The 25,452-nt window shown below is 37.0% G+C and overlaps 1 protein-coding gene across 1 annotated transcript in view; it reads left to right on the top strand.

The window, feature by feature from the left end:
- LOC132097394 (1-phosphatidylinositol 4,5-bisphosphate phosphodiesterase eta-2-like) overlaps positions 1-25,452 on the top strand; it is a 130,183-nt gene that overhangs the window by 71,537 nt on the left and 33,194 nt on the right. The window contains exons 3-6 of the mRNA XM_059503069.1: positions 12,465-12,611; positions 18,745-18,990; positions 20,973-21,100; positions 24,110-24,280. Coding sequence (XP_059359052.1) covers positions 12,465-12,611; positions 18,745-18,990; positions 20,973-21,100; positions 24,110-24,280 — 692 coding nt within the window. The remainder of the gene's footprint in view (positions 1-12,464; positions 12,612-18,744; positions 18,991-20,972; positions 21,101-24,109; positions 24,281-25,452) is intronic.

Genomic DNA, 25,452 nt, shown 5'->3' with positions numbered 1-25,452 from the left:
AGTCAGGCTGTGAACCATTTACAATACACAGAATTTAAAACAGTGTATTAAATTGGTTTTCAGGGTGTCCTTTGGTGAATTTGCTTGCAAACAAACCCAGTGACAAGATGGTAATATGCACCATGTTCTCTCCTACGTCGGTTCTCTCCTACGACTATGAAAAAGACCCAAAATCTGCGTCTTTTTCATAGTCTCCTTAATAACAAATATAGCGCGATGGCCTTTCTTCTATCACCAACACGTACTGCACAGAAAACAAAGACAGCAAAACAAAGATGCAACAAAAGTTAAATGAAATTATTAATTAAAAAAGCTTTTTGCCAAGTCTTTTTATTTAAATGTATTTTAAATGGAAATAAAGCAATGCGAACTAGAGTAGGCTACTCTGTCCAAAATCCACTGTTCAGTTGAAAGCAAAATAGGTGCGCGCTGCTTCCGCTCTGCCTACCTGCTGCTAACGTGCTGCTTTCACGTTGCTGCAGCTTGCGGTGTAAACCCGGCCTAACATGTTGTATGACACCCTGTTTAACATCAAGTACCTGTATACACATCAGAAAGAAATATCTCTTCTTACTGAGGCACAAGAAAATCTAGCAAAGGAACTTGCTAAAAGGGATGTTGGACAGATGTGTCCAGTGCAGCATGACATTCACATTGGAGATTCTGCAGAAATAATCGCCAAGGATGGGAGGCATTATGCAAATCTTCAAGATGGCGCCGGTGCTTATGGCATGCCGTCTCTCTGTCCTTTCCTGTTTGTTTTTTATGGTTGTTTTATTAACAACATTGTTTACACATGACGCTACCTCCGCACTTATGACCGTCATACACTTTTTAATATTCGAAGCTCATATGAGAAATATTTTGAAGATGGAAGAGGTGAGTTGCGGCTCCCAATCACTAAGCCGCCGTTGATTATTCTTACCTGGCTGAAACGCGAGCCCTGGCCTCCTCTGGAAAAGAAACAGCGCTGTCGTGGAAAGCGGGGAGGAAAGTTGGTGAAACTAAAAGCGTACCTGGTCTCTCTTTCGAGAACGCCTTGCCCAGCGGATGTGCTGCTGTGGGGATGGAGTGGCGACCGGGTGCTGTGTCGGCGCTCGGAGAGAGCGATGCCGCGGTGGGTGCGGCCCGTCAGACTGGCGGAGCCCGTGATGACCCATCCGTGGCGTGCCCTGCATCCCTACTGGAGGGGAGCTAATCTGCGGAATCTTCGCCCTGTACCACTTGGCCTGCAGCAGTCTTACGGTATCTCGGTGGACGATGCGGGACCAGAAATCAGGTTGGCGTTGATAAACGTCCGTTCTTTGAGAAACATTACTTAAACGTGGTTGAATGCCGGGGATATGTCTGTTTTTGGAGAAGTGGTACCTAGCAATTTTGCAGTTCTTAATACTCCCGGAGAAACGGGAAGGGGAGGCGGTGTGGCCTCTATTTTTAAGGATACTTTTATTTTTAATAGGCTCAATACTGAGCGCTTCTCAAGTTTTGAACTCCAAGTATTTGAAATGCAACTGTTATCTCCTGTGCTTTGTGCTATTGTTTACCGACAACCTGGACTTAATAAGAACTTTATTTCAGAGCTGTCTGTGTTTTTAGTGGATATTATTGTGAAATATGACAAAATATTAATACTGGGTGACTTCAACATTCATGTATGCTGTCCAACAAATTCTCTTTCAAAAGGCTTTTTAAATCTCATCGACTCTGTTGGCCTTCAGCAAATGGTTAACGGTCCTACACATATCCATGGACACACACTGAATTTGATTCTGTCACTTGGTTTATCAGTCAGTGACATTATCATAGATGATCACCTGGTTGCTGATCACAATCCTGTTTTATTTACTGTTCTCCCTCCATGTCAACCGAAAAAAGTCTATACTACAAAGAGACTGGTTCGTTCGATAAAATCAACTTTACATGGGGATTTCAATAAAAAAATGTATGGACTCTATGCAGGATATAAAAACGGACCTCCTATCACCCCGTTTTAGCGTGGAGGAGTTGGTTAACATTTTTAATTCTGTTTGTTTGGACTCACTTGATCAGGTAGCACCTCTAAGGCAGGTGCATATAAAGCACAAACAAACTCCATGGCTAAATGGTCAAATTAGGCCCCTAAGAAGGGAATGTAGAAGATGTGAATGGAAATGGAAGAAATAAGTTGCAAATCTCTTATGAAATGTTGAAAGATTCGTTGTCTAAATTTCAACGAGCTGTAAAATCGGCTAGGATGAACTTTTTCGCAAATGCTATTGAGAAAAATCGCCAAAATCCGAGATTTCTTTTCTCAACAATTGATTCTGTTTTGAATCGTAAATTAGAGGCACCTCCTATTTTGTCTACTGATTTATGGGAACATTTTTTACACTTCTTTGTCGATCGCATATCAGAGGTTCGGAATAACATACAGCAGTGTACATTTGTGCCTTCGAATGCACTAGAAATCATTGTTAATTTATCGCAATTTCTATCTCTACTTTTAACAATATTGTTTCTAAGATGAAGTCTACATCTGCTCCTCAAGACATTGTTCCGACACCTCTGTTAAAGCAAACCATTGAATCGGTTGGTCCATATATGGTTTCTATAATAAATAAAAGCTTACTTTCAGGGATTGTTCCCGAGTATCGTAAACATGCTGTAGTCCAGCCTTTAGCAGTATGTAATTAAGCAGTATGTTAAGGATACTGCGCATGTGTGATTCAGCGTGAAGCAGACTGACACACAGAGCGTCTGAACTGAACTTGTTCTTTTGGTGATTGATTCTGAACTGATTCTGTGCTAATGTTATGAGCGCGGGTAAACCGAAGGCTTGAATCAAGGGCAATCATTGCCAATGACGCCATTACGACGAGAGCAAAAGAACCAGTGAACCGTTTTCTTCAACCGATTTATTGAATCGAACTGTCCAAAAGAACTACTGGTGATCCGAAAACCAATGCAACCAGTTCTTGACCCGTGAACAAGTCATTATCTGGCTCGGCTCGGTGTTCATCTTCAGTTCTCTCTTCACAGCAGTTATGTCAGTGTACTGTTTGAGTACATGAATTATTCTGGGATATTGGTTTGTTTTAACTTAGAGGGAGTGTCAGCCACATTAAAAAAGTTAACAGCTTACGTCATTTGTGGATTAATGCGTATTGGAGACGCGAACCGTTTAAAACAATTCAGTTCGATTTGGTGAACTGGTTCATGAAGATCCGGTTACATCGAATGATTCGTTTGCAAACCGGATATCACAAACTTCTTTGTTTTGAACTCTCTCTCACAACAGACACAGAAGAGAAGACAATGCTGAATAAAGTCGTAGTTTTTCCTATTTTTAGACCAAAATGTATTTTCGATGCTTCAAAAAATTCTAACTGACCCTCTGATGTCACATGGACTACTTTGAAGATGTTTTTCTTACCTTTCTGGACATGGACAGTATACCGTACACACAGTTTCAATGGAGGGACTGAGAGCTCTCTGACTAAATCTAAAATATCTTAAACTGTGTTCTGAAGATAGTTCATTTTTGGGTGAACTAACGCTTTAATATCTTGGCAGGTAGATTAGTATGTTACAATTTAAATGTTCATATCTAACCTTCCTACCACGCAGGAGACTAGTTCTGATCGTATCTCTTTCCAAATTGTCCCTGCCTAACATTTTTCATTAATTGATGAAAATGTCAATAGATATTCAGCATGCTTTTTATCATTCATAACTGGTTTTATTCATTTATCTTCACGTTTTCACCAGTGACGAAAACTATGATGAAAATTATTCATCAACTAAACTAGCACCTCCAGCAAGTTTCAGCATGATTTAATAAATGTTGAATTCATATACACTTTGTTAGTATATTAATCAATAAAGCATATGAAGGTGGTCTGGGAGAAGTGTGTTCAAGTACAAACAATGAATTCTCAAGTCTTGCGGTTATACTTTATTTTGATAGTCCACTTTAGAAATTATACGGACTACAGTATAAGTAACTTTTCAACTACGACAACTAATTCTCATTCATTTGCAACTACAGTACATATCTATTAACCCTCAGAGTTGATTGTAAGGTTAGGTTTAGGGTTAGTAGAATAAGTTGAAATATACTTGCAAATTTTCTTATATAAGTATGTTGTAAGTTGTGGATCCATCAAAATGAAGTGTTAGTTACTTACTATTCATAGAATGCCTAAAGTGGACTATTGAAATAAAGTGTTACCAGTCTTGTTTTTGAAAACAGATACAGTGCCTTTGCTGACCCCATCCTGGCCTTCATATTGACCGCAGTAGACAGCTGTGTGCTTGTGGGTGTAAAGGTTTCTCAGGTGCAGTCTGGGACCGAGCATTTAGTACATAGGAGAAAATCCAGGCAGACAGAGCACTGACGCTGTACTTTACACCAGGCATTTGCTATCACAGCATGACCTCTACTTTTCCTTTTGAACTGCAACCTGTCAATGTAAATTTGTACATGCAGGACCATTATGTAGTGACTATTTCAACCAGCAATTTTAATCCTAAAAATGTATTTTCTAATTATCTTTTAGCATTTTCCCTGGCACACATAATGAATTCAAATAATTTTGCTTCCGAGCTTTTTTAAAATGCAAGACAATCAGTACAGCGGTATAATTTCCTCTGCCTGAGGAAATCAGTAAGGCTTTTTTCTTCTTTTCAGCTATCAGAAAAGCCTACTGTAGATAATTTCCTTAAATGTGTTCTGTGTTTTCATTGTAGACAGTAGAGATCCTTCAGAAATAAATTAAATAAAAAAACAACAAATTAACCTTTAGGTGCCGGAGCACACTTTCGTCCTGTACTGTTGTTCCAAACATAGAGCCACGAAAAACAAAACCACCATCTCGCTAACACATGCGTTACCTGAGCTACCTACACTACTTGGCTCTAAGTCAATGCTTGTGATGTAAAGTTGTGTTATACTGAGGAGGTAACCATAGCAACAGCACTCAGCTTGAGTGATTTCCATTAGGATCAGTACGGGACGGTACACTGGCACATACAGTAGGTAGGCTACTGTTATTATTTATCACTTTATTGCAGATTTATGCATTATATATATATATATATATATATATATATATATATATAATGCATAAATCTATTATATGCGCACTGCTCATGAAAGAACAACATGCTACATTGAACCGAACAAGCTTTTATCCCATTTAGCATTTAATGTAATGCAGCTACAGTATAAAAGGTTACGTTACAATTTCTTGAGTCTTCTTAGCTTTCTCTCGGTTTAGGAGTTGTTTACTTGTAATAGATTATTTTATGACCGCATGGTTTTAATGGCCAATGCTCACTGACACATGGTTAATAAAATTGACTTTCAATGTCATGTTTTAATGTTTTAAGTCATGTATATTGCACTGTACAACAGTGCTCTTCTTGCTTGTTGGGTTTCCTTGTCATTATTTCTTTATAAATCATGGATTTTTTATGAAAGGGTTTTCATTGAACTCCCTCTGTCTGTTGAAAGTGATTTACACTTTCATTTCATGTTTTGTCAAGTTTTACAGAATATCACACTAATAAGCCACCAAGAAAATGTATAAATGTGGCTTGGGTGATTGTTCCCAGTGCCTCATCATAAAACTGGGTGAGAAATATAAAACGTGTCTTGTGGGATTGGTGAGGAGGTAGTTGAGAAGTGTGTAGCAGTGAAGTAATTAAAAGGTCTAAATATACGATTTTTATTTTTATTTATTTGAATTGATTATAAAAAATAAAAAAAAACTCCATTTGGATTACAGAGTAATAATCTAAATGTGATCATACATGAATGAAACAGGTAATAAACTGGTAAAATAGCTGGTGTAAAAAATGGAATAGGTTATTATTAACTACATACAGTACATCTATTTTATTCAAATAGTCATATTTTCAAAATGCACTTGCTCACATCTGTTTCCAAATAAGCATAAAATTGTTAATTGTGAAATAATTTTTATTAAAAAGTATGAACATGGTTCAAATTTGACGAAGTGTGGAACAAACAATACATTTTATATGTTATATGTATGTAGTTTTGGACTGTTATAATTACAGTTTCCTGTTGGATTGATTGATAATAAATACATAAACCTGTTTATTGTGTAATTAAAATAAATATCACCCATTTATGTTTCATTTCATTTATGTTTAACTGACAAATATGCATCACCTTAAAAGACACTTAATATAAAGTTGGTCTAATTAAGTTCATTAGTTTATGTAAAACTGCAATCCAAATGGATGGAAATCAAATTCATACTACATAAATTTACAAACATAAATCTTAAATTTAGGCCTACATACAGTATGAGCAAATGCAATTGCATTACACCATTAGTTGAAGTCCCATGGTTAGAAAACAATCATGGAGATGCTTTTATGATTATATGAAGCGCTGATAAATGGAATGAACTGTCTCTCTCTCTTCCTCTGTGTCTGTGCTGTGGTTCTGTGTGCAATAAGCTACCTAAATCCCCCAGGCCTGGATTACGGTTCTGAGGGGATTTAAGTGTCTGCTTGACAGGTGCTACACAGTCAATAAGTTAGCATCTTTACTGGTATGGAATCTCACAGCATGCCATCAGAAAGACAGCTCCAGCCTGGACTGAAGATGCTTCAACTGTTCTGATGTCTGGAAGACTATCCTTCAAATCCTGCGGGTTTGGACATATTTTTTTTGTTTAATGTTCTTGCCGTTAGACTTTCTCGTGAAACAGTGCTGGATGGAGGTTTGCCTAGAGCTTTGTTTGACAGGGTGATTGTAAAGGCAGGAATCAGAGGAAGCAAAGTGCAAGAACGAAATCAAGGACTCTACTAGTAAGTTGGCAACAACGGAGCGATGTGTGCTGCCGTGCTGCCTGCCATGATGCCCCCAACATTAGAGCCTTCAATGAAGCCTGCGCTTGCTACAAGGCTGGCAACATCTCCAGGCCGAGTACCAGCCACAGCGGTGGCAGCCGCCTGCTCTAAAGCTCTCCACAAACTGACCCTGTCACGGCTCCTGGCGGGATTCTTTTGGACGGGCGATAGCTCTGTATACGGATCCAAATGGAAGCTAGGCTTATTTGGTAAGAGTCAAGAAACCTGGATAAATCGATTTATTCTTTTCTTTTAAATAGGCTAAACTTATTGAATTATTTCAGTTTAGGGGACTGCCAAAGTCATTTTCTGAAGCGGCATGTCTATGAAAGATTATTCCAGAGGGTGTTTGGCAAGATTTTGACTTTGTTTTCTTTATTCAACGATAATTCAGAAACGTTTGTATTTTTACATTTTTGTACAGTATATGACTATCAATTTTCCAAGGTAAAAAAATAAATAATAATAAATGAAAAATTAAAGCTATTATATCATCACTCTGGCCCATACATCAAGGAAAGTGATAGGCTTATGTTGAATTCATTGCTTTTTAAAGCAATTTTATGATTTTGTCACTTCACTGATCTGATTTGATGTCGATGTAGCCTGTCCCAATAACCACTCTTGCAGTCTTTGCACTTGACCACTTGTCTGTTTGTATGACTTATTTCTTGTATTAAGCCCAAGTGTACAGGTGAGCATAAGGCTATAAGTGTGTGCAGAACTTTTGATCACCTGATCTGACACACTTACGATCAATTGTGGTGCTTCTAACGTTTTACAAATTAAACATACTCATCTCTGCATCACTGAAATGTGCAACACTTTACATTTCCCCGCTGACATATATGTCATATCTAATTAATTTACCTTAAAGTGGACATTTTTCTTCAACTCTACAATTTCAGGGTACGAGATCCTGAACGCGATGAATGATGTGATTAACATAGCTGCTCAAAAGCAATATTAAAAACTGTGTGCATATAGTGTGCATTAAGGGCACTGAACTTTGGCATTTTGCAGACCTGTACACACTTAATTCCGGCCTTGTGCACTTGCTTTCATTCATTTTTCAGATCAGTCAAATGGATCATGGTTTGAGACAAACACTATATGTACTTCTTGAATACCACAGCAAAACCTACATGCCTAACTAAAAACAAAAAACAAAAATTATTAATGACAAGTGAACATATATAAATTCTAAGCATAAATAAATAGAATAGAACATGATAGAACAGAAGTTTAAATAAAATAAGAAATGTCCTAATTAAGTGTAAAAAGAAATGCGACCAAATGCACGGATCCGATATAATGATATACATCCAATTTCTTTCTGTTTACATTCACTTCACTGAAGACATAACCCACTGTGCTTATTAAATACTTGATGAAATGGTTGAGATAATTCTGTGTGTGTGTGGGACTGTTTAAGTTCAAGGAACACTGAAATGTGACTCTCTGTGCGCACTTTGAGTGTGTGAGCACAGAAAATGCTGCACTGGTACCAAATTTAATTCTCTTTCACCTATTATTGTGCTTAAATGCTTTAAAATCACTTGCATGTTTCATTAACAAGACTAAGAAACATGCATCAGTCTATGATGGGTAAAATGATAGGTAAACTTTGCAACTATTCCACAAATGCAGAACCATGGGGCCTGGGGTCTCATTTATAAACGTTGTCCACGCAAAAAATGGGCAGAGAAACATGCGTAGGCAATTTTCCACGCACATATCGTGATTTATAAAAAATATGTAAATATGTACACACCGTACGGACATTCTATACTATGCGTACGAACTCTTTTTTCTGGAGTGAGAAAAGTAATGAAGTAAAAAATTATTTTAAACTCTGTTTTCATGTCTATATAAACATTTACATTAAATACTCCACTTGCATTAATGGAGATAAACACTCAAATTACATAATTTTACAAAAAACATAATTACATAATTTTGTTAACAATAGGCTACATAGTGAGGAGTGCTGTAGGTGCACAATAATTAATCTTTAAACTAAACTACAGATCACATGTTATAAGAAATAATTTAGCGAGAACAATGATCAATGATGCACATTTACTTCGATATTATAGCAGACACTGCCGGATTCAGAGGATGAACGGTCCATTGTCTGTTACAGGAATGATAATATCTTACTGTACAAACGCAGCTGCTTCATGTGAAGGCATCTCAACAGCATAATGAAAAATAACACTACATTTGAAGAATATAACAAGGAGAAAACAGTACGATTTGCACGTTTCCTTTTTAAAATACTTTGTCTGTGACTTGCCAAATCAGACAATTGTATTTACACTGCATATCTGTTTCCAGTAAAAAGTAGCTAAAAGATGTTCATCAGCAAAACTGCATACATTTAATTTGATTTGAATTGTTTAAAACAAATGAAATTCTATCTGGCCAGTGTAAAAGAATGAGATCAACTCTATTCTAAAATATATCTGAGAACAACTTTAAACCATTTTGTTTTTATGGCTATTTTAATATATTTATTATAAAACATTACAAGGATACTGGATAATTTTTAGCAATAAAAATGTATGTGTATGCCACAAATGGCATTATAGTCCCCATCTCATATTTCCTTAATGTCTCTGTGTTAAACACACAGACATTGGAAGCTAGGCAGGAAGTTTTTAATATACAGTATAATGAACTACTACTGTAAGTATGGTCCTTTTATCTTGATTGAGGCACCCAATAAACCAGCACTTCCACTATAATTTAATTTAATTTAATTTAATTTAATTTAATTTAATTTAATTTAATTTAATTTACCGCATTTCTTTACAAAAATGTTTTCCACTGTTACTTTAAAAGCTGACAGATGCTTGCCAATAAAAAATAGTAACTGAACATCATTGCTGCCATAACATATTTATTCAGTATATATTTTAACTTGCTGTTCAAAACTCAGTTGTTTACAGTGCACCGTTGTGACATTTGGCTTCATCAGTGGATTGAGACGTCAAGAAGGCTGATTTCTTTAGTTTGTCATGATGGAAAGGCACCTGTTTGTACAGGGGCTGACATATGGTGCAATCCCTTTAAGCTTTAATTCCCTGATGGATGTTGTGGGAGAGGTTTACCTTACTTCTGTCTGACACACATCCTGCAGACGAGCCCTTTTGACCTGCTACATGGCAGCGTTAGAGGATCACCTCTGGTAAACAGGCTTAAACCAATCGTTGCAGCTTCTTCTGACTCTTCTGTGTCATTGACGTAACTGATAACAGTTGTAGCGTCTTATTGCCAACAAGGCTCTTGAGCCAACTAGATTATGCGAGTATTCAAGCTGGTCAGTGAGCAACACAACTAGTCAATTTGTTTTAAAATTTCCATTCAGGTTTCTCAAACGCTTCAACCATGAACCTGGTTTCCATAGCAACCATTTCAGACCCACTAGAAGAGTGTTTTTGATGAGGTGCTGCATGGGAAACGCTTGCTTTAGACTGCTTTTGCACAACATGGGACACATTCAGTAAAGCTTTCTCTCTTTTTTTGTGTCCACTGATCAAGCAATCAAAAAGCGGTTTGGCTTAACCTCTATCGATTCTTAACATCCTGCTGTGTATTCAGCAATAGAGATCAGATCACTGCTCTTCGAGCATATCGAGGTGAACTGCTGAATTTATGGCGCATTAAGCTAGCACTGCATCGCGGAAGTTTTGTTCACCCTGGTTGTATTCTAGTTAAAGTTTGTAATCAACCACAAAGGTTGCAGGTTCCATTTCCATAGAAGAAATGTTCTTTATCGCCTAATGTTAAGCAAACCCTCTTCATATCATGAACTATTTTCTGTTACTCTTGAGTGTATTTCTTTTTTATGGGTGCCTTCCAATCCAAAATGACTGCATATACTCTATCAATGCAGATTCCTGGTCTTATTATGAATGATTAATCTGTGCATGTTATTACAAAGAAAAGGAAGGGTTGTCTTTGTTTTTCTTTCTTCAAACTGTAATAAATTGCTCAACCTCAAATGAGCCAAGGCCAAAAACAGTGTCAAAAAAGCCATTCTTTAAGGCTGCCATTTAAAAATGTTGCCTTTAAAAAAAATCCTATGCCACTGTTTTAGTATTGTTGAATATTATTATGGCAATGCTTAATAATTTTTTTTTACTAAAATGCATTCAGCTCAGTTCTGTTATGTAGTGTTTTTCCAAATGATAAAAAAACGCTCTTCATTTTTGTTTCATAAATGTCCTGTTTTACCCAGAAACATGTCACTGTAGAACCCTTTGGATCTAGCTGAAACAATAAATGGTGTATTTTTAGAAGTTACAAGTACTGATGACCCTGGGATCACTATTTCATCGCTGCTTGGCCTTGAACAACACACTTTAGCCATGCAATCACTTTGAATAACACATAAGCGTATATACACCAATCACTCAAACCTGGATTTAGTGATCCACCAAAATCTTCTTATATTACATCCTGTCTGTTGATGCTCCCGGCATAATTATCAAATAAAGAGCCACCTCAGATGAGCTCTGCCAATATTAATACCACATTAATACTAAGAGATGGAAACAGCGGATGCAGAGCGATGGCTCACTATTGTGAACTCATCACTGATTATTGTATAATCGTCTCTCAGCTCATCTGCTGTTTATATAACAGTGGTCCATTCTCTGAAGAGACTTCTTTACCAAAGCCAGATCTACCGTTGTCTTAAGTGTTACTTCACACTCTTTCTGTTCATAAGTGCATGAATAATGGAAAAACTAAAATCTTGCATTCATCTCTGTTTTTGAAGGCAATTTGGTGGAGGAAAGTCTGCTAGAGTATTTTTTTCCCTTGCACTGTCATAACACTTAAAGCCCCATGTTTCTGTGCATGTACCACAGTAATGCCGCGTATATATCAAAGCATCACTTGCCATGCTCCTGCTACAGTCTTTTTTTAAGAATAAGAGTAAATTGGAAATGTTGTTAATGTTGGAACATTGCTTGGTAATTTCAGTTCATTTCATTTTCATGGCAATTTTCCTCACAGTGTTGAAACATTATAAACAGGTTTGGCATTTTACAACCACGTATCAATTGTGAAATGAGCCATTTAGAGGAAATTTAAGAGTAATTGTGCCAGTTATTTAAAATCTATGATTGCTTCCAATGAGCATTTGCTCGTGGACAGCATGAAGGGAGAAACACTCAATCTTGCCAAACAATAGTTGTGTTGTGATGGGAGAGGGACGTTTGAAAATGAAATATATTGGATTTCGATCAGGTTCATAAAGGTCACAGTAATGATTACTGGCCGCTTTGAGCTCAGGGCTGATTCAGGAGCATGTCAGATATTTTGATGGATGGCTAGTCCTCTGGGTTATGCACACCAACACAGAAAAATACCTTAGTGGGGTTGACCAATAATATTCTGTGGAGCAGACAACTTAACCATGGCCATCTGAAAATAACTATTTTCGCTCTCAGTGAGAGTTGGATCTGGGCGAAAGTTTTCTTTCTTTTCACGCAAAACAAATAATAGAGCATTATCATGTATAATTTGGGGTGGAGAGCTTGTGTGATATTCAGCCATCTAATGTTGTGTCTCTGTTCTGTTAGTGGAGAAATGCATGAGCTCCATGCAGACGGGCACTCAGATGGTGAAACTGCGTGGAGGATCCAAAGGCCTGGTGCGCTTTTTCTACTTGGACGAACACAAGTCCTGCATCCGCTGGAGGCCCTCTAGGAAGAATGAGAAAGCCAAAAGTAAGTGTCATTCTTAAAGGTCACGTTTTTTGTGTTTTTTAAAGCTTTGATTGTGTTTACAGTGTGCAATATAACATGTGTTCATGTTTCGCGTGTCATAAAAACGGGCTGATGACTTCCTTGTTCTATAAAGTCCCTCCTTCAGAAATACGTAACCAGTTTTGATTGTGCCAGCGGTTCCTGTGTTGTGATTCGACACCAGCTTAGCGCACGCTGCCCTATTGGAAATGCAATTGGACTAGTTTTGGAGTAGTTTTGAGAAGCAAGTGGGCAGGATTTGTTTTGAAAACCTGGCAATCCTGATCTGAACGCACGTGCTGGAGATGTACTTCTAATCACAGAACGCCTTTACTGACGAGATGCGCATTAAAATCGTGTTTGATTTTTTTGCACAGCCCTAACATCTAGTTAACAAAGCTAAACAGCGTTGCCCTTTGTGTAATAAGTTACAGAAAAAAGACACTTACTGGTTGTGGTCCATAAACAACCTTCTCCAGACAAAGAGGGAACTGCTCCATCTTTCAAGAATAATCTTTGTGCGAATCCGGCATTAAACTGATTGAGATTGAGGAAGCTGTCTTCAGCTAAATGTGCTGCACATAGTTTTACATGTGGATTATAATTTTCGGGAACCGAGTTAAACATAAGTTGTAACCATTGATCTCTAAGTACAGCGTCCCTGGGAAGGCCAAACAAAGATGATTGGACTCCGAGATGAAAATAACAGCGTTTCGACGACATGGCGACAAATGGAACTCTTCAAATGCAACACTTCCTCTTCTCCGTCGGAGCGCAACAAGACCACACCCCCTTTTGTGTGTATTCCTGTGGGCGGAGTTTAGTCAAAAAACGGTTCTAATGACATCATTACTGCAGGAACTAGAGGGATGTAGTCCAAACGGGTCGTTCGATGTAGGCGAATTCTGTTAAATAAAATATCTCCCTTGGGAGCTTTAGAATTTTACAGATATTATTTATACTCTAACAACAAAATTACACACTAACTAAAGTTTAAAACATGGGATCACGAAGAACGTCAATTTTAAGGATACGCCTCAGCCCTGAATGCATTGGGTTTTTTTTTATTAGTAATTTCTATCGATTTATTCTGAGCCTGATGAAAATTTAATTACTTCAATGTTGTTATTTTATAGCTTAGGATACTCAAATCTTTCTTCTACACTATTGCAAATAAAGGTTATAAAAGGGGGTTCTCTCACAGTGATGCTAAGAACCAATTTCATAAAGAACCCATTTTTTATATTTAAATGTAAATTCGTCCCCCACACTTTTTTCGGGCAAGTGTGTGCACTTTAAGGTTTTCAAGGGTCAGTGTGAATAAATCTTTATTTAAAAGCAAAGAGTCAAGATGACCTGACATTTTAGTCATGTCCAAACCTAGAGAACATTACGGAGCGCTAAACACTCTCATGCAGTGTATGCTTCATTCGTAATAGAAGCCAGAGGGCGCTCTCACGCAGAAAGTCCAAAATGGACTCATAAAAGTAAAAACTTATAACTTGCGAGGAAATCCTCAATATGGACAAAGGCATTCAGCTGTAGCTAAGCTGAATGAAAAGCAGGAATGTTTTGACTGATGAAATGTGAAGACAATAAACATGCAATTGCGACAATATATGGTTTATTTGTGTTTTTCTCCAGATAGTGAATAATAATGATATTGTACAGAATCTGTATGAATAATGCAGTGCTAATTAGTTTAGCATTTATTACAGTATAGAAACTATTATGCCTTATTCTTAGGGATGTAACGATTTACTCAACTCATGATTCGATTCGATTCACAATTTTTTATTTAACAAAATGAGATTTAAGAGAAATTATAAATTAAATGTGTCCTTTTATAATTGCTTGAACAAAATGCTGCACATTTCTTTGTGAAACTGAAATATAACACTATAATAATATACTAATCTAGCACTTGCATATCATTGCTCCTTTGTTGGTTTTGATTGCTTCTATTGTCCTAATTTTTTAAGTCGCTTTGGATAAAAGCATCTGCTAAATGACAAAATTTCAATATGATGTAATTTTAAATAAGTAACACAAATAAAATAAATATATTCATACAAATAAAATAAGGCTTTGTCTGTGCTCTTTCAATTTAAATGAGAGGCAACCACTGCATTTTAATCATGATCTAAACAAAGATGCATACATGCAACAGGAGCAGTTTTATTCTAAATTAGATTGTGTAATTTCAAAAATTTGAAGCAAAAACAGAATCATTTGACTTCAGTTTTGTGAAACTGTACATAAAAATATCTGCATGAAACTGAAACATCAGTGCTGAATGAGATGCAGATTCACTCTGTGCTAGCAGGTGGTGCTTAAAGTGTTTCCTTGGTTACCGCTGTAAACAAAGCAGTAAAACTTATTAACTTTAATATGCATCATATAGAAGCAAGATGAAAAGAAAAAATGCCATCTAAACTTTTCTAAAGACTGTAAGTTCCCCTCAGACATACATTGATATAAACCTACCCCAAATTGAATCGCAATTTGTTTAGTATCACAACTGATTTGAATAGTTACATATTTGAATCGATTTTCAACCAGCTCACAGTTAATTGTTATATCCCTACTTATTCTGTTATAAAAAAATAAAAAAATATATACCATAAAACTGTCATTAGGGAAATGTAGTGGGAAAAATGCCTTTTTCTTGATGTTTGGAACATTTTAACAATCTAAAAAACAACATAAAGAAGCTTTTGTGCAATAAAGGTTTCCATGGATGTTAAAGTTTGTCCATGTAACCACAGATGTCAATAAAATCCTTTCTTTTTGAAAGTGTAAGACAGTGTAAGGCTTTCTGCAGAGTTTAGCTCCAACAAATCTGCCTGGAAGTATCTAGTAAGCCCCAAAACCTTGATTAGCTGTTTCAGCTGTGTTTCATGCTGGAAGTGGCCCTCCAGGAGCAAGATTAGACACCCCTGTCCTACTCCATCAATGATATCAGTCATATCAAGTCAAGTCACCTTTATTTATATAGCGCTTTAAACAAAATATATTACGTCAAAGCAACTGAACAACATTCATTAGGAAAACAGTGTGTCAATAATGCAAAATGACAGTTAAAGGCAGTTCATCGAATTCAGTGATGTCATCTCTGTTCAGTTTAAATAGTGTCTGTGCATTTATTTGCAATCAAGTCAACGATATCGCTGTAGATGAAGAGATCCCCAACTAAGCAAGCCAGAGGCAACGGCGGCAAGGAACCGAAACTCCATCGGTGACAGAATGGAGAAAAAACCCTGGGAGAAACCAGGCTCAGTTGGGGGGCCAGTTCTCCTCTGACCAGACGAAACCAGTAGTTCAATTCCAGGCTGCAGCAAAGTCAGATTGTGCAGAAGAATCATCTGTTTCCTGTGGTCTTGTCCTGGTGGTCATCTGAGACAAGGTCTTTACAGGGGATCTGGATCTGGGGCTCTAGTTGTCCTGGTCTCCGCTGTCTTTCAGGGCTGTAGAGGTCCTTTCTAGGTGCTGATCCAGCATCTGGTCTGGATACGTACTGGATCCGGGTGACTGCAGTGACCCTCTGATCTCTAATCTCCGGTGACCTCAGAATAAGAGAGAAACAGACTTAAATTAGCGTAGATGCGATTCTTCTAATGATGTAGCAAGTACATCGGGTGTTATGGGAAGTGTTCCCAGTTCCGGTTTAACTAATTAATGCAGCCTAAAAATCCTTTAACGGATTTGGATAATAAAAGCATATTAGTATGTTATGTGTAAGCCAGGTTAAAGAGATGGGTCTTTAATCTAGATTTAAACTGCAAGAGTGTGTCTGCCTCCCGAACAATGTTAGGTAGGTTATTCCAGAGTTTAGGTGCCAAATAGGAAAAGGATCTGCCGCCCGCAGTTGATTTTGATATTCTAGGTATTATCAAATTGCCTGAGTTTTGAGAACGTAGTGGACGTAGAGGATTATAATGTCAAAGGAGCTCATTCAAATACTGAGGTGCGAAACCATTCAGGGCTTTATAAGTAATAAGCAATATTTTAAAATCTATACGATGCTTGATAGGGAGCCAGTGCAGTGTTGACAGGACCGGGCTAATATGGTCATACTTCCTGGTTCTAGTAAGAACTCTTGCTGCTGCATTTTGGACTAGCTGTAGTTTGTTTACTAAGCGTGCAGAACAACCACCCAAGCCAAAGCATTACAATAATCTAACCTTGAGGTCATAAATGCATGGATTAACATTTCTGCATTTGACATTGAGAGCATAGGCTGTAATTTAGATATATTTTTGAGATGGAAAAATGCAGTTTTACAAATGCTAGAAACGTGGCTTTCTAAGGAAAGATTGCGATCAAATAGCACACCTAGGTTCCTAACAGATGACGAAGAATTGACAGAGCAACCATCAAGTCTTAGACAGTGTTCTAGGTTATTACAAGCAGAGTTTTTAGGTCCTATAATTAACAACTTTGTTTTTTCAGAATTTAGCAGTAAGAAATTACTCGTCATCCAGTTTTTAATATCGACTATGCATTCCATTAGTTTTTCAAATTGGTGTGTTTCACCGGGCCGCAAAGAAATATAGAGCTGAGTTTCTCACATATCTCATTTAAGTGTCGCCTTTAATTTGGCGAAAACTGTTTGAGATCCCCAATGAGTGCAGAGGTGATAGAACCTGAGCAAAGTTTGGGACATTTTTGAATAAGTCCTTTGAAACACACAGAAAGACTGAAGAAAAAAATTCAGATTTCTTTTGTGATTTTTCCCCTCATGAGGAGCATTCAAAAATGGAATACTTCTGCATGTGTGTTGCATTTGGTGATTTAAATATAATTTGATGGCTCTAACTGTCATGCATATGACTGGAATAGATTACAGCGACCTGCCTCACTTGCCTTTTCTATTTCCTGAGGGTGTCCTCGACTCGCATGAGTTATTGACATCACGCCTCACAGGGGAACGTTACTTCAGTAGCACAGCCGATGATTCATGTCTAAATGACAGCGCTCATTGTGTCTCGCAAGGGGGGATAAAGTTCAGAGTCCCTACAATCCACCGCAGCCCAGGGAATTAATCAGCTTCTTAAGTTGCCTCAATTATTCATCAGTCTTAAACGGAAAGATTGCAGTCGCCTCACTGAGGGCAAACATGCACCAGTTGATTCATGCTAAAAAAAACTGCTCGTGAGGCTCATTAGAGAACTTTGAATCTATATAAGGATTCATAGGGACTCCAAATGATACCAAATATGTTGACAGTGTGCAACAATAAGATTATCTTAAGAGTGTTTGCTACCACCTCCATCTGCATTATTTATTAGCCTAGATGTCTTCTACTGGAAATCACACACTAATTGCACTTTTTATGCTTTTTACAGGAAGTTTCACTTAAGTTTTAGGTATTTAAATCACAATCAAACTATCTTTTTGAAAAAAAATTGTGCATAAAGACATATGGACAAAAAGATGAATATTTGTAAAATGACTCCATATCTTCCTTCCATCTTATATTTCTTTAATGGACTTTGTTGTTTATCTTTCTTTCTTAACTGCATTGTTGACTATTTGTATAGTACAGTTTGCAGTTTAGCATCATTATACAAGAATATTTGACTGGAATATACAGAAAGCCATGACTGACCAATCAGAATCAAGTATTCTAGAGAGTAATTAACATATATGTTGTGTTTATTTGTCTAAAAGCCCATCCGAATATGCTGAGGCATCTCAAAAATGTATGTTAGACGAGGGGCATGTGTTGAATCAGATGTCACTCCAGTAGTTATTTGGACTTGTTTTTGAGGAATGTGCTAGTATAGCATGCCGTTCAGATGTGGCTGCTCTCGGCAGACAAGTCTTAATGAGCACAAATTGATGAATTCAATGTTTCTAGATGGTCTACATTGGCGTTAGAGAGTGTTTAATTTGAGGTAGCCATCTGCTCTTCTCATTTACATAATCTGTTCTTGAGAGACTTCATTACACACATTCATAGCATCGGGATCTTGATGCGAGATGATGTTTCTTTGTGAATTTTGCAGCTTGGAGGAAAGTAAAATGTTAATGAACACCTCAGGATTATAGTGTAAATGTCATCTCTTTAGCTTCCCGGTGCCTATTGCAGTGTTTTTTCTTCTCCTCACAGTCTCAATCGACTCCATTCGGGAGGTGAGTGAGGGGAAGCAGTCGGAGATCTTCCAGCGGTATGCCGACGGTAGCTTTGATCCCAACTGCTGCTTCAGCATCTACTATGGTGAGCACATGGAGTCCCTTGACCTGGTGTCAGGTAAAGGAGAAGAAGCTCGCACCTGGATTACTGGCCTTAAGTACCTTATGGCCGGCATCAGCGATGAAGACAGTCTGGCCAAACGACAACGCACTCGTGACCAATATCCTTCCTGATGGAGCTCCCATTCCAGAAACTCAATGAAGTTGACACTATCTGTCTTACTATTACTCAGATTTTTAGTAGGTTAGGAAACATGAGCACATTGAAACTGTCAGAAGAGTTCGATTCCCTGCAGGGGTGTGCGATATTGGAAAAAAAAAGTGATATATTGATATTTTTGTGATTTTTTTTTTGGAAATCGATAATTGAACAATATTTTTTATCTGGTACCTTGGCTGGTTTAGGCCTGTCATGGATAAATTAAATTAAATTAAATTAAATTAAATTAAATTAAATTAAATTAAATTAAATTAAATTAAATTAAATTAAATTAAATTAAATTAAATTAAATTAAATTAAATTAATGCATTTAGCAGACGCTTTTGTCCAAAGCGATTTACAGTGCATTCCTGTAGCTCAATTGGTAGAGCATTGCGCTATCAAGCGCAAGGTTGGGGTTTGGATTCCCCGGGAACAGATGATAGGTAAAAATTGATAGCCTGAATATGACACTAAAACTGCCAGTAGGTGGCAGCAAGCCTCTGGCTTAATGAGTGATTAATTAGTGATTCATTGAAGCAACCAAAATACTTCATGTAGAAACGAAGCAGGTGGCTGTCTTTATGAATGGATTATTGAATCACTGACTCAAATGATTTATTCTAAAACAGATTAATTCACTGTTGCTCAGAGACATGCAGAAGTTTTGCTTTGTCTTTGTTTGGAAATATTTTTAGTGGCAAAACAGAAAAAAACAGTAATTTTTATAACAGTATTTTCAATATTGAGTGTAACTCACTCAATATTAAATTCATCTTTTTTTAACTGTTGTATAAAGTTAATATCACATTCGCTCACATGCTAATATTCAGGAAAACAGCTGGTACTCTTGCTGGAGTGATACTACTTAACACTTTTATATCTTATAAATATGTGTAAGTGTACTTTGGATAAGTGTACATTTTTTATTATTTTTTTCCTCAATAAATAAGCTTTCCATTGACGTTTCCATTGGTTTGTTATGATAAGAAAAATTTTGGCCGAGATACAACTATTTGAAAATCTGGAATCTGAGGGTGCAAAAAAATTGCCTTAAAAAGTTTTCCAAATTAAGCAATGCATATTACTAATAAAAAAATAAGTTTTTATATATTTACGGTAGGAAATAAATAACTTCATGGAACATGATCTTTACTTAATATTCGAATGATTTTTGGCCTAAAAGAAAAAACAATCATTTTGACCCATACAATGTTTTTTTTGCTATTGCTACAAATATACCCCAGCGACATAAGACTGGTTTTGTGGTCCAGGGTCACATATAAAAAAAAGCCTATACAGGGATAGTTTTTGCTTTACTTGAATTATGGGGGCATTCTAACTGCATTCTATTCTAATAAGCATCATAATGCTTTAAATGCTTTTGGACTCTCAAGACGTGCAAAGTGAGTGACATACTTGATAATGTCAGCTTGCATATTGTTAAAACAACAATTACAATATTATCATAGACAACAAATATTGCACACACCTAATTCCCTGTTAGGGTCGCTACTTTGAAACTTCTAAACTACAAGCTACTTCTATTTTTTAGTAGTAATGAAGTAGTCACTTACCATCAAACTGGCTTTTTTATAAATGTAGCTACAGTCAAGCTACCTTTCATAAAAATTCACTACCGTCAAGTTATTGAATCTTCTTCCCTTAGAATAAAGTGAATGAGAGAATAGTGATGTACCTCTTCATGCTAAACTGCTACTTTTTTGGAAAACGTTGATTGTTACTTAAAAAGCTACGCAGTTTTAAGTAAGTTAAGAGCATTTGGGCTGTTGTCACACTACTGGACATTTTTTAGTAAACCTGCAACTTCACTTCTAGCCATTTAACTGCTTGTCGTGATGAAATGGCGTCTGACATGTTTGTTGTTAGTGCAGGTGTTTTACCGTTCTGTGCTGTTCTCAGACCCTTAACTCTACCCCTCACATGGCTGAAGCAGACCTTCACAGAGGCTGATAAGAACGGAGACGGCTGCCTGAGCATCAGTGAAGTGCTGCAGCTCCTGCACAAGCTCAATGTCAACCTGCCCAGACAGAAAGTCAAACAGATGTTTAAGGTGAGCCATTATGATCTGCTTCTCATTGGTATTGGTTGATAATAGCCATCTGCCAAATCAACTTTTAAAAGTACAGCATTTGGAAAGATACCACAAACTGTTTAATGACTGTTTAATGCGCGTCTTTTCCTTATGCAATCTTAAACCATCAGTACATTTTGTGGGTTTTCTGAGACTGGTCACATTGTTGATTATTCTGGTCAATTATATTATTATTATTCACCCAGTTAGTCTGACTGACACGTGAAGTGACCAACCAGTTTAAATACTTTTTACATTGTTAGATCCCGTCAAAAAACAGCAGAAATGTTTGATCCTGACTACACCAAAATCTCTTCACCAGATCCAATTAGAAGATGCAAATTTTTTAGATCATTTCAAGCATCAACAAACTATGCATCCTAACACCTGTAAATCAGAGCTTGGTATTTTTTTTTTTTTTGCATGCATGCATGCATGTGCATGAGACAGTTGTCCTGTATCATCTACAGTTATGCTATTCAGTTATGCTAGTTTTTTTTTCTCTCTCTGGGCCAAACCATGCTCTTCTTATGTTGCGTACTGTATGGCTCCACTCTGCTCCATTTTTCCAGGCTGTCCGGATTACTGTGTGTTAGTATGTGGTTGAGACCTCACATCAGCTGTTTGCAGGTCACTAAGCTTCACACTTCATCAGCGTCCATCCCATCTGCTGTAAATGGACACAGATGGCCTTTAGTGTAAGACACAGTAAACCACAGGGGGGCAATCTGGCCCTGCTATCCAACAACAGAGTGTGATGTTGAGTGTGTTTTTCACCTGTAGTCTTTGGCCCTGATTTCTCTGGCTTCACCTCACAATTAACCTGTGTGATTCTCGGCACACTGTGTTCTGGATTTTTTTTTTCTTTATCTTTATTAATCCCAAACCTTAAGTTGTTTTATAAAATGTATTATATAATATTTTAATTGTATTTTAGCATTATTAGCAGTAGTAGTCAGGCATCAATTATTATATTTAAGGTAAGTGATTTAAACAAATCCCTAAACCTACATATTCAACCTGACTTTAATATTAATCAAACCTTGTGTGGTTAATGTGAATGTGTGCTGTCTTTTTTGTTAACTTTTGGACATGTGATCTTTACCTGGCAAACAATAAAATAAGAGATTTATATTCTGATATATATCTAGGGACTAGCATATCCGAGGGGCATGGCTTTTAACATGAGTCTGTTATTAACCTAGCAACAACTCAGAATACATTAGCAACTTATTGTTATAAATTATGTATTTGATTCAGTTTAGTTACATTTAAAAGGAGCATAGTTTAGATCCACTCAGAGGAAGTGAGGTCAGCTCCTCGGAGGAAGCTCTCCTGAGCAGCTTCAGTGTTTGTGACCTGTTTTCACACTTCTCTCCATAAAGCAGCAATTCTCAGGCGCTGAGCTCCGGGTTTATTACATCCTCCACGCCTCGGTTCACCGCAAGCCTTTGTGTGTGTGTTTGACTCAGCAGCTCTCTGGATCAGCGCCGGCGTCTGAGCCCAGGATTCACTGAGCTGAGAAAACACTTCTGGGCTCCTATGGGCTGAGAGCTGCAGGAGATGTGGAGGCACTGTTGTTTTCTAGGCTCTGGTTTCTCAGCGTGGCGGGGGTTTAATTGTGACAGTGGGTTGCTGCTGTTGAATGAGCTGTTTCTGCAGTTGATTGAAGAGCTGCTGGTTTATCTTCCGTTAGAAGCAGTGATCAGTGACTGAAATCCGGCATTAGCAAGCATATCTACCCATAGCTGTGCATTACTGTTTTACTGAAGTTCAACTAAATATTTAAATGTTAACTAAAATGGTTAATGTTCATAAACCCTTTGGACTAAGGGGATTTTTTAGAAAGAACATACAATAGAAAGTAATGGTAAAATATGCAAAATATGTATTAGAATATGTACTGAAAGTGATCTTTACATAAAAGCATGGCAGTGTCTGTGTTGAGGCTTATAACACACTGAAGTCAAAGTCTGACTGTATTCGGTTTCAGGTATGAGGAGGATTATTTTTGGTCACACTTTATTGTAAGGTCCAATTCTCTCTATAATTTAACTAGGTAACACTTTAGAATAGGGAACACATTCACTATAAACTTTTCCTTCAATAAACTCCTAATTTACTGCTTATTAATAGTTAGAAAGGTAGTTGATAAATTTAGGTATTGGGTAGGATTAGGGATGTAGAATAAGGCATTAATATGTGCTTAATAATAATAATTGGCTAATATTCTAGAAATATGCATGCAATCTTAATAAGGAGCTAGTTACGAGACGCTAAAATAAAGTGTTACCATTAACTACGTTTTTTGCCTTAATAAGCTCATAATTTGCTGCTTATTAATAGTTAGTGGGGAAGTTGCTATGTTTAGGTATTGGGTACAGTGTAATTAAGGGACTTAATATATGGTCATGCACAATAAGGCGTTAATATGTCCTAAGTACTAATAAACAGCCAATACACTAGTAATATGCATGCTAGTTAATAGTGAGAATCGGTCCTTAAAAATAGTCTTCCCATATTTTTTATCCAAAATAAAATCTAAAAATGTCATCTTTTATGAGGAGTTTGCTTCACTGATCTATATACAGTATAATGACTCAAACTCCTCATGTCTTCAGAAGACCTGGTCTGGAATATCACACATGAGTCATTTAGGCTACTCTAAAGATTGTAACTGATAGCCCTTGGACTTTTATGCTTTTGTTGTATGGAAAAGTACAGCATGGACCTTCTGCTAGACTTCTTGTTTTGTTTCGGTAAATGTCTACCTCAATGACACAGTGTTCTATGACCCGATAAAACAAGCCTTCATCCAATTAATGACTTTCATGTAAAGGCAAACTATTTGCCTCACCTTTATTTTTCATGTTATTTATTTATTTTTTGGCAAATGCTAAATTGATCATTTAAGGTCTTAATAACACTCTCTGTAGTTTTCCATCTCACTGATCTCAATCTCAGTCTTCCTTCATCACTGACCTTTAGGAGGCAGACACTGATGACAACCAGGGCACTTTGGGATTTGAGGAGTTCTGCTCTTTCTATAAGATGATGTCAACGCGGCGCGATCTGTACCTGCTGATGCTCACCTACAGCAACCATAAAGACCACCTGGACACAGACGACCTCAAACGCTTCCTCGAGACCGAACAAAAGGTGAGGTGTGTTTTGTGGGAAAAATCCACTGTATGACAAATACTGTGAAGCATGTTAAGGCGAAGAACAGCTGAAAACAGCATGCTTGGAAAACTTTGAAGAGCAGCAGAGAATTCAAGAAAGCGTTGCTAAGGGCAGCGGCTTAAGCTTTATTTGAATTTTTATTAGTCGCCTGAAACACTAAGACTACATTAACAGGTCATTGACACTAAAAAATTAAATATACACTTGCAGTGTTTATGAATTTCATGAATGAGTGACCTTGTTAATTTAGACATCTTTTTGGAATAAATTTGTACCTTCTCATCTACATGTTGTCAACTGAGGAATCAAGTTATTATTAATGGTTAAAAAATGAACACTGGTTTGACAGTGCATTAAGCGTGAGTCATTTTTTCACTTATACTTTAGATTCGTTCTCAGCTCCTCCTCATTGAGGGACTACAAAGTTTGTACTTTTAATAAAAATCCACACCACAGCAGTGAAGAAGAAGAGGTGATAAAAATGCAAATGAAAATGTCATGCATCAGCTACCCATTAACATTTTTCAGTTTTATAAATTATTTACAAAAACAACTGGGAAATTATTATATGTTAAAATTTATTATGACTATATGCACATATTTTGAAGGATGCCTCTGGACTCTAAACTGATTCGTGATTTAAAATGAAATCACAATGAACTTGCAGTCATCTCAAATGAATTGATCTGTTAAAAAGTGTGTGTTATATTGCTGTTCATTAGTAACTTCATTTGCATACCTCTAGTGGTGAATTTTCATATTACAAATCCACATGATGTTTGATTCAAGTGGTGTTTCAAGCAATGGTTGACAAAATGCTAATATAATGTTTCAGGCGGTCATTAAAATCTCATTACAAGTTGAAATGCGGCATTATAATGCACTAGCATGTAGTCAAATTGAAATTAAAAACACAAAAAGCCCACCACGAACTATGTAGAATGAGAAAAATAAGCATTTCAAGCAAATGGTAGCACTCAGAGTGTCCTTTTCTTCTCGATAACACTTCAGTCTCATTTCCCTCAAGTAGTTACCAGCAAAAAAAGTGGCACTCATCAAACACCGTCGTTACTTTCTTAATGGACTGAGAAAAAAAGCTGAGAACAAAGTAGAGCAATCCATTTAAGTTCCAGCAGCAGCTAATCTTT

The sequence above is a fragment of the Carassius carassius genome, chromosome 21 (genome assembly GCF_963082965.1).
Source record: "Carassius carassius chromosome 21, fCarCar2.1, whole genome shotgun sequence".
Classification (NCBI taxonomy): domain Eukaryota; kingdom Metazoa; phylum Chordata; class Actinopteri; order Cypriniformes; family Cyprinidae; genus Carassius; species Carassius carassius.
Note: the sequence above shows the minus strand (reverse complement) of the source record. Positions and strands in the feature narration are given on the sequence as shown.